Genomic DNA, 9,570 nt, shown 5'->3' with positions numbered 1-9,570 from the left:
CCGATCAATCAGTTATATGACAGTTATAGGATATAGTCGGCCGATCCCGTTTCGACTTATGTATATACTGCGTGAAAAGGAAAGAAAGGTGTGTGCGAAGTTTCAATTCGATATATTTAAAACTGAGAGACTAGTTCGCGTAGAAACAGACAGGTGGACAGACGGACATGCTTATATCAATGCTTATATCCGGCTCGTTGCAAACTTTTGACTGAAATTATAATATCCTCTGCAAGGGTATAAAAATGCTTGCTGTTCTAAAAAAAAGTGGGTTAATCGATAAAGTAAACAAGTAAAAAAATATTCAGAGAAATTTGGTCCACTTTTTGTTTTATATTATTTTATTAAATTATTTATAAAAGAAAAATAAATAAACTCAATTGTATTTAACAATAAAAATATTTTGTTTATTCATATTTATTTATATATTTTAGAAAGGAACTTTATAATTCAAACGATGGATGTTGATATCACATCTCGGGTAAATCGCAACATTTTTCTAAAAAATTCTTCGTCATACCCCAAGTCAGTAAGTACTTGTAAGTCGATAGACTTTGGGGGGGCGGTTTGCGTTTCCGCGTCTTTAGTATGTGGGGTGGGTGGATCCCCGGTCACCACTGCTGCCACAGCTCCTTCCCCGTCCTCCTCTTGTGCTTCTGAATAATAAATATACATTAATTAGCTTTAAAAAATGGGATCAAAAAAAGTAATTTTCTTACCTTCCTATGGAGCATCGAGATGGACATGGCTGCTTGGATCTGTCCCAGGCGGAGGCATTTCAGTCCTAGAATTAATGAACGAATAAATAAACAGTGAATAACTTAATTGTTGGCACAGTATGACTTTTTAACTTTAAGACTATTTTTCTTTAAATAATATGCTAAAACTTAAATAAAATTTTTTTTTTTTTTTTTTTTTTTTTTTTTATAAAATTTTTTTTAAAAAAATTTTAATTTTTTTTTTTTTTAAATTTTTTTTTTTTTTTTTTTTTATTTTTTTTAAAAAAAAATTAAAAAAAGGGAAAAAGGGAAAGAGGGAAGGAGGGGGGGTTTTTTTTATATGGGGTTTTTTTTAAAAAATTTTTTTTTTTTTTACTCCTTCTTAAATTTTAAATTATAATACCCTCTGCAAGGGTATAATAACAACATTTTATATATAATCATTAATTTCCAGTTAAATACAAGTGACTTCATTGATTAATCTTTTATAAATAATTTAATACAAATAAAGAACCAAAAAATTGACCAGAACAAAATTATTGGCACAATTGGGTTTTAATTAACTATTTTTATTTTTATTATTGAACACTTTTTCTTTTTTTATTAAATTATTCAAAAAAGATAAATTAAAGATTAAATATAAAAATATTTTGTTTGTTTTTAAAATATAACAATATAATTTACTCACCTTTCGTCTTGACCCTCCTCCACAATCTGGCAAGAGTAAGAAGGCCTGCCCATTTGGTACACAAACGCATTAAGTTTGTTGCGCACACACCCGGGACACATCCGAAAGCGACATTCAATTTCTTGTCTAATGCGATAATCTTTGTAAAATTGCTGGTAATACACCTGGCAGTACATCTCCGGTGTCATATCCTTATACTTCTCCATCCTTTTCATTTTTTTAACAATCTCTTGCATATTTGTTACGTGGGATTTGAAATAACGGAACGACACCGGATAGTGCCAGCCAGGAGTAGGAACTGTTTCATCTCTTGTTTCGGTGCCCTCCTCCGGCACAGGAGTTGTGGAAGGGGGAGTGGGACTGGGAAGCGGAGTGGGAGTGGGAGTGGGAAGGGGAGTGGGAAGGGGAGTGGGAAGGGGAGTGGGAAGGGGAGTGGGAAGGGGAGTGGGAAGGGGAGTGGGAGTGGGATTGGGAAGGGGAAGGGTAGTGGGAGTGGGAGCGGGAATGCCAAATTGCATCAGCCTAGACTCATCTATCCCTTCCCTAAAATATCCTGTTTCGGTTCGTCTCATCGGAAAAATGTAAAAATCCATGTACACTTTTTTTAGGGCCATTTTCCACAACTCCTCGTTCTTCATAATCTCCAATACGATCTTCCTATTATCAACGCTGGCAGCGAACGTTTCGAAAGAGACGGGGAAAATATATGACCCACGACTGCAAAGAGGACAAAGTTGGTAATGTGGTTGTTTAAAAAAAAAAGTCACTCACCTGACCACTTCCACTATAACACCTTCTGAAAGGTTGGGATATACTCCCTCTCCATTTCCGTTTTCATGGTTTCGCACAGCCATTGTACTTGATGATTATTTTGAAAAATTTTACTCTGATATGTGAAAGTCGCAAGAAAAGCCAATATAAAAGTAAAGCGAAGACCAATTACCAAATATTAGAAAAAATACCGTGGATCCTAAAAATATATGGTCTCGCTACTTAGGTTTGGGAATAGGAAAAGCTAAGCCCAAGCTTACACTGAAAAAAATTGAAAGAAGAAAAATATTCTATGTAGTTTAATTTTTGACCCATTTTTTACATGGGGAAAAAAATTTATTTTATAAATATTTCTTTCATAAATTTTTTTTTTTATTTTATAAATATTTATTTCATAAATTTTTTCCCCATTTAAAAAATGAGTCAAAAATTAAACTACATAGAACATCTTTCTTCTTTCAATTTTATTCAGTGTAAGCTTGGGCTTAGTTTTTCCTATTCCCAAACTAAGTAGCGAGACCATATATTTTAAATATATATAAATATAAAAAATGGGTCAAAAATTAAACTACATAGAAAATCTTTCTTCTTTCAATATGCACGGAATAAAAATGCGCACCGACTAAAACCAAGTTTCGGGGAAATTTGTTGATAATTATACCGCCGGTTTTTAAGAAAACTCAAAATTTAACGTACATTTTTAATCAACAGACGTTTTGTTTCTAATTTATTAGTTGCAACTCAGACTACAATTTGGGATCTTCGATCCGACTATGCTAGAGTAGACATACAGGTGTATATGATATTCAGCAGCTGAGCTTCTTTGCCTCCTGGAAGCGGCAAGAGATGTCATCCCAGTTGGCGATGTCCCAGATGGCCTCCACGTATGAGGGGCGCACGTTCTTGTACTGCAGGTAGTAGGCGTGCTCCCAGACGTCGATGCCGAACAGAGGGATCAGCCCGGTGGAGGCCTCCAGGGGATCCTGGTTGGGCAGGGCAGCCAGCTGCAGTTTGCCGGACTTCTTGTTGTAGCCTAGCCAGCCCCAGCCCGATCCCTGGACCGCCACGGTCAGCGTGCTCAGCTCCTTCTTGAAATCCTCGAAACTCTTCCACTGCGACTCAATGGCTTTCTTCAAGTCCTCGCTCGGCTGGCTATTGTTGGGCGAGAGGTTCTGCCAGAAGATGGTGTGGTTTATGTGGCCTCCGCCGTTGAACCGCAAGGCGGGGGCCAGCTGGATCAGCTTGGTGGTGTCGCTCTTCGACTTGGCCTCCTCCAGCTGCTCCTCGGCCGCGTTCAGGTTGTTGACGTAGGTCTGGTGGTGCTTCTGGTGGTGCAGCTCCATGATCTCCCGGCAGATGATCGGCTCCAAGGCGGCATAGTCGTAGGGCAACTTGGGCAGAGTGTGCTTGCCACGCACCGCCAGGCTGTTCAGATTTAAGATTTGTTTGGGTTATATGTATGTTTGCAAGATCAGGGTCGCCATTATAAATAGTATTTGTCGCTATTTATGTAATCCACCGGTAGTGATTTAGCTCTTTAGCATTTGAACCTGCAACTTACCTAGCTGTCTGCGAGATTTTACGGGCCACAAACATCTCTGCGAGTTATTAAGCTGCTTATTGAGTGTGCTCCTTATCTGAGTTTTATAACCAAATAAAACAAGGCTTACGTTTTCTGCTTTTTGGTTCTGTTTTAAGCTTTTTATTTTTTCTAGAGATGTGAGCCAGCGAGAATATTGGTTAATCGCAATCAGTGTGTGATGTGACAAATATCGATATCCCCCTTTCGATTCCAACTCCAAGCTATCCATACTTCTGCACACTGTTTCTCAACACTGTGTTTCAGGCGCGGCACGTTTGAATTTAACAAAGAGTTTCGTGTCTATTGAATGTCAGCCCCGCTGAAACACAACAACATAGCACACAACATGTCGACATTTAAAATTCCCTCACGCATAAAAATCGAAATAACCGATAAGCGGGCACAGGAACTTCTCTACAAATATCTACAACCAAGTAAGTCGAATAAAAACCAAACCAAACCAAGCCGAAGAAGAGTCGAAGTCAATTTTTCCTCCTGCAGCTTGTGAAGACATGAGCAGTGAGGATGAGGGTACCGCCCGCCAGCCCGCTGTGGTCATTGACAACGGGTCCGGGGTGTGCAAGGCCGGATTCTCCACGGAAGACACTCCCCAGGTGGTCTTCCCCTCGATTGTGGGCAGACCACGTCACCTGAACGTCCTGGTGGACTCACTGATCGAAGACAGCGTTATTGGCGAGGCGGCAGTTCGTAAAAGGGGAATGCTCACCCTAAGGTATCCCATCGAGCACGGGGTGGTCAGGAACTGGGAGGACATGGAGAAGATTTGGAAGCACACATACGAGCTGCTCCGGGCGGATCCAATGGATTTTCCGGCGCTCCTCACGGAGGCCCCCCTGAATCCCAAGAAAAACAGGGAGAAGATGACGGAGATCATGTTCGAAGGCTTCCAGGTGCCAGCCCTTTACGTGGCCATTCAGGCCGTACTCTCCCTTTACGCCACCGGACGCACTGTGGGCGTTGTGGTGGACTCCGGGGATGGGGTGACCCACACGGTACCGATCTACGAGGGATACGCCCTGCCCCACGCCTGTGTTCGCGTGGACTTGGCTGGCAGGGATCTCACGGACTACCTGTGCAAGCTGCTCCTGGAAAGGGGTGTCAAGATGAGCACTTCGGCGGAGCGGGAAATCGTGCGGGACATCAAGGAGAAACTCTGCTACGTGTCCATGAACTATGACCAGGAAGTAGACCTGGCGGAATCCGAGGGGGGCTATGAGCTGCCCGATGGTCAAAAGATCACTCTGGGCACCGAACGATTCCGCTGTCCAGAGGCTCTCTTCCAGCCCAGTTTGCTGGGCCAGGAGGTGATGGGCATCCACGAGTCCACCTACCACTCGATCATCAACTGCGACTTGGACCTGCGAAAGGATATGTTTGCGAACATTGTTCTCTCCGGTGGAACGACCATGTTCCGCAATATTGAGCACCGATTCCTTCGGGACCTCACCAAAATGGCACCTCCATCCATCAGAATTAAGATCAACGCCAGCCCGGACCGCAGGTTCTCCGTGTGGTGCGGTGGTTCCGTGCTGTCCTCGCTCACCAGTTTCCAAAATATGTGGATCGACAGCACGGAGTACGACGAAGTGGGTCCAACCATCGTCCACCGCAAGTGCTTCTAGGAGAGCGAAAATATGGAAGTGGGCTAAATGTCGGGAGAGTTTATTTATTATAAGACTTCAGTTCATAATGAGCAATAAAGATATGGCTTTATATTACAAAATTAATTTCATATAGTTCGCTTGGAATTGGACCAGTTTGTATGCCCAAGTGTAGCGATGCTCAGAAACTTTACTTAAAATTACATCCCAATCCATTTTCCAATATTATTCAACATATTAAATGGAATGCCAGTTTTATAGCTCTTAAATCGACATCGATCTTGCCGAATGCAATCTTAAAATATTCATATAAACGCAATCATTAGCATCAAATTTCGCTGACAACTGCTGCACTTTGATTCTAATTAATTGGGAATTTATTAAGCCAAATGACGCATTCGAATGTGTGCGATTTCCACATCTCAGCGAGAATCGAGCACCACGTAGTAACCTTAACTTCCTTCCAGTTGCACGTGCACCGGGCGACAACAAAAGCCAAGTTGCAAGCGTTCACCTTCGGAGTCGCAATCATAATCGGCAAGCTCCATCATTTCGCAGTCAGCTGCACTTGAGGCTGGAGGCGCTTTTGTTTGAGCTCTTCACTCGACTCCGAACACGGATCCACGGAGACAAACAGCACACGCGTGCTCGAAGAGCAGCAGCTGCACCGTCGGCACAGCCATGAAGACATAGCATTAGCACCAGCATTAGCATTAGCATTAGCCTCAGCCTCAGCCCTTCTAAACGCATCCGATCATCGGAAGATCATATGAAGTCGGAGGTGGGGATCGCAGCTGCTGAGGCACCAGACTGGCACTTATCTCTGCATTCAACATTTATAATCAGAATAGGTTATTCTATTTTTAGTCCCACCGAATAGACCCCAGATCAGTCGTCATAAACTAGAGCCCATTTGGCTAAGCTTAACAAATGATATACGAAAGGCCTCGTTTGATTAAATGTCAATATAAAAATTAACCAAGGAATAATAACCTTGTTAGGTTAACCAACGGGTTTTGTGGGAAACAAGAGAAAGCTTTATTGAAAGTCCATGCTCCTCCAAGGACCTAATCCTTAAGATCATCTTAGCAACGATGTCAAGGCGAGAAGATCAAATCCAGTGATGGCTTAGATTTTTCATACTGGAAAATTCTTATTTTAATAGTTAAATCATTTCCTTAAATGTGATGATACCTGAACCCATTGACGTTCTACATTCCAATGATTGGGGAGTTGACAAAGCAAAAGGGTGATGGGCGATACATATTATATATAATCAAGAAACATACTATAAAAATCATTGATGCATCTTTCGTTCGAAGTGCAATGTTTAATAAGACCCTGGCCCATTTCCAGTGGCAAATCATTATGCGATCGGCCAGGTGAGACTGGGTTTTGAGTAAGAATCGAGTTGACAGCCGCTTGAAAGGGTTTTTCATGTCAAATGGGTATCTGTGCCAAGTCGCTGGCTGCGGTGACTGTTTTGATTTTGATTTGGTTTTTTGTGGCAGTATACTGACTCCAAGGTTGCGTAAATTCATCACTTCACTTCGCTCCTGGGGGCAGAGCTACTGCAATTTTGTAAATTGTTTCCACTTGGTTACCTCATGGCTAACGTGGATTTATATATCACTTTGGATGGGCCTGCTTTTTATTTACTTACTTTTTATTAAACACCCGAACACAGATGGATTCAAATTCGTGAGGCTATAAATTAAAAAGGGACACGGAGCACATCATGGCGAGTGGGTGGGGGCCAAAGTTGGAGATGGCGATGGAGTTTGAGATGGAGATGGAGGCATCATTGTGTCATGCCGCGAGTCGCGGCTCCATGAGCTTGTAGCCTGATTTGGCCAAGTCTTCTGGCACTTGGATGATGTCGCCGCAGTCGCTAATTTCATATGCATGCAATGGAGCGTGGCCTAATGCGATGTTGTTTGCCGCAGATGCATGTGCACGTTCCGTTCGATGATCCGGAGGCGATAGTTCCCAGGCTAAGGGGCCTTCCCTTCTCCCTTCTCCGGCAGCAACCCCACTTAAATGGTTCGCTTTGGCCAGCTGCCCCGAGCTGCGTGGTTTATTTTTATTACCTGTTGCGTTTGCCCTCGTGTCATATCAAATTAAATAAGCCCAATTTATGCGAACCCAACTGGGAAAACAAGAGGACTATGGCACCAAAGGAAGTCGAGCCCAAGATACCCTACCAATCATATCTTTCTATATATTTATAAATTTCCATAGATTTCTATTTATTTCCATACATTTCTTTATATTTCCATATATTTCTATATATCTATAAAGTTGTACAGATTTGTATACATTTTCATACATTTGTATATATATATATATATCTATAGATTTCCATACATTTTTATATATATATATCTATAGATTTCCATAGATTTCTATACATTTTTTTATTTTTCCATATATATTTATATATATCTATAAATTTCCGTTTATGAAAACTAAACAAGAACACCTTACCATCCTTGACATTGATTTAGAACTTAAATATTAAATCTGCATTAATTATAAATAAATAAAATATAAAATCCTTAAAATATATTTTACTTATTTTTTGTCAGAGGCCTACAAATTATGCTATACCCATAACAAGGGTATTTTCCCATTGCGCAGCTGCCAAAAATGTTGTCAATTCGAAGGCAATGTCCTGGCATCCTTCCTTTCGCATCTGGGTGGGAGTCGGAATCCTGCGGCAATGAGCTCATTATCCAAACAGCGACTCAATGGAGCAGGCGGACAGTACAACCTCCCGGCTGCGCTGGATTTGCGCCTGTGGACTGGCCCTCTCCGTGTATTCACTGTACGTGAAAATGAAAATGGAGGATGATGAGAACTACAAGCCCCTCTGCGATGTGAATGATAATATTAGCTGCTCGGTGGTATTTAAATCAGTGTAAGATCTCTTGAACTAAAACTCGACTTCAGTTATGTGACCCTCTTAATTCTTAGATATGGTGAAGGCTTTGGGCTTAGTAAAATAACCAAACTGAATTTCCCCAACGGAGTCATTGGATGTGCATTTTACATGCTCTATTTTCTGAGCTGTAAGTCCTTTACTAAATGTAAAGATTTAATTTTAACAAATCTCGTTGACAGCCTTTTTGGAACATCAGTTGCTGTGCCTGGCCCAATTGGTAATATGCACTTTGACCCTATTCCTCTGCGTTTATCTGGGATTCCTGCTCCTGTTCGTCTTTTACGACTGCTGTTTGGTGTGCCTGGCCATCTATTTAATACACACATGGCTCTTTCAGGAAGTCCTACGTCGCTATAGACGTCTCTATTTGTAAGATTTGTGTTAATTTGATGAAAGTACGAAGAAGATAAAGGCTGGAGATGAGCTACTAACCAGTGAGTTATTATAAACTGTCGACGTTTTGACCCACACGTCTGGCTTTCAGCAGGATGTTCGGCTGGCAACTTGCAACTGCCAACTTCCATATGCCAACTTCCAACTCCCATGACCAAGCACGTAGTGGAGCAATTAATTCTGCACGTTCCCATTTGCCGGCGAAGGCTGCGATCTGTGATCTGCGATCTGCGAATGGCGCTACTGGCAACCGAGTTGGCCAAGTTAACAAGGTGGGCGGACTGCGAAAACTCAGCGCAATTAATTTCCCATAAGTTCGGGAATCCCTTTGTGTGGGCTTGGGTTCCGATTCGGCTGGGCTGAATAACTGAATCAATGAATGGGTAGGAGTACAATGGGTATGCCAAATCTAAGTAGTGCCCTCAAGGTAATATTTTGACGAATTTCCTGTGCTAAAAAGGAAATAAGTTTAGTTCCTTCAATGGCAAATCCTTTAAAAACTTATTTATGACATTGCATGGCTGGATTTATAAATGTGATTTTCCATTGCCATCATAACAATTAAGCTTTAATTGTTTAGAAAATAAAGTTACTAGTTAACTATCTTAGTTGTAAACTATCAAATTGAGCTGTCGTATGGATACTCCAATCAGAAGAATCAGTCTCATTAGTTCCACGGTGCCCTTCTTCCTTCAACTTATCCGCAGATCTCCACAATCTCCGATCTGATCCGATCCGATCGACTCGACCCTTCTACACCCTTCAGACGCATATGCGGATCCTACTCCCAATTGGGGTCGCCGCTGACACGATCTTCTTCAATATGTCGCTGGGCTTTTTACTATTTTTTC

General features: G+C 41.6%; 4 protein-coding genes across 6 annotated transcripts; 2 read left to right on the top strand and 2 right to left on the bottom strand.

Annotated features, from left to right (window-relative positions):
- Window positions 1–423: 423 nt before the first annotated feature.
- On the bottom strand, window positions 424–2,311 carry LOC108051208 (protein telomere ends associated-like). Of its 3 annotated transcripts, none has more exons than XM_017133221.2 (4): window positions 2,184–2,281; window positions 1,408–2,124; window positions 720–784; window positions 424–656 (listed from the first exon to the last, which is right to left on the bottom strand). In XM_017133221.2, exons 2-3 carry the CDS (start codon window positions 2,043–2,045, stop codon window positions 724–726), a joined length of 699 nt encoding a protein of 232 aa, XP_016988710.1. In that variant the 5' UTR covers window positions 2,046–2,124; window positions 2,184–2,281; the 3' UTR covers window positions 424–656; window positions 720–723. The 3 variants fall into 3 exon arrangements, with proteins under 3 accessions (XP_016988710.1, XP_016988709.1, XP_016988708.1); XM_017133220.1 differs by having other exon boundaries at window positions 427–653; window positions 2,179–2,311; XM_017133219.1 differs by having other exon boundaries at window positions 430–656; window positions 2,179–2,311.
- Window positions 2,312–2,871: 560 nt separating this feature from the next.
- LOC108051193 (superoxide dismutase [Mn], mitochondrial) lies at window positions 2,872–3,919 on the bottom strand. The gene is made up of 2 exons (XM_017133203.2): window positions 3,740–3,919; window positions 2,872–3,603 (listed from the first exon to the last, which is right to left on the bottom strand). Exons 1-2 carry the CDS (start codon window positions 3,772–3,774, stop codon window positions 2,985–2,987), a joined length of 654 nt encoding a protein of 217 aa, XP_016988692.1. The 5' UTR covers window positions 3,775–3,919; the 3' UTR covers window positions 2,872–2,984.
- Window positions 3,920–4,091: 172 nt separating this feature from the next.
- On the top strand, window positions 4,092–5,495 carry LOC108051268 (actin-like protein 53D). The gene is made up of 2 exons (XM_017133318.1): window positions 4,092–4,194; window positions 4,262–5,495. Exons 1-2 carry the CDS (start codon window positions 4,107–4,109, stop codon window positions 5,401–5,403), a joined length of 1,230 nt encoding a protein of 409 aa, XP_016988807.1. The 5' UTR covers window positions 4,092–4,106; the 3' UTR covers window positions 5,404–5,495.
- A 2,637-nt stretch (window positions 5,496–8,132) lies between these two features.
- LOC108051231 (vitamin K epoxide reductase complex subunit 1) lies at window positions 8,133–8,699 on the top strand. Its single transcript, XM_017133252.1, has 3 exons — window positions 8,133–8,302; window positions 8,359–8,453; window positions 8,506–8,699. Exons 1-3 carry the CDS (start codon window positions 8,133–8,135, stop codon window positions 8,697–8,699), a joined length of 459 nt encoding a protein of 152 aa, XP_016988741.1.
- Window positions 8,700–9,570: the final 871 nt, after the last annotated feature.

Source organism: Drosophila rhopaloa, unplaced genomic scaffold (genome assembly GCF_018152115.1).
Source record: "Drosophila rhopaloa isolate 14029-0021.01 unplaced genomic scaffold, ASM1815211v1 contig_115, whole genome shotgun sequence".
NCBI classification, from domain to species: Eukaryota; Metazoa; Arthropoda; class Insecta; order Diptera; family Drosophilidae; genus Drosophila; species Drosophila rhopaloa.
The sequence above is the reverse complement of the archived record's forward strand: the minus strand, read 5'-3'. Positions and strand labels throughout refer to the sequence as shown.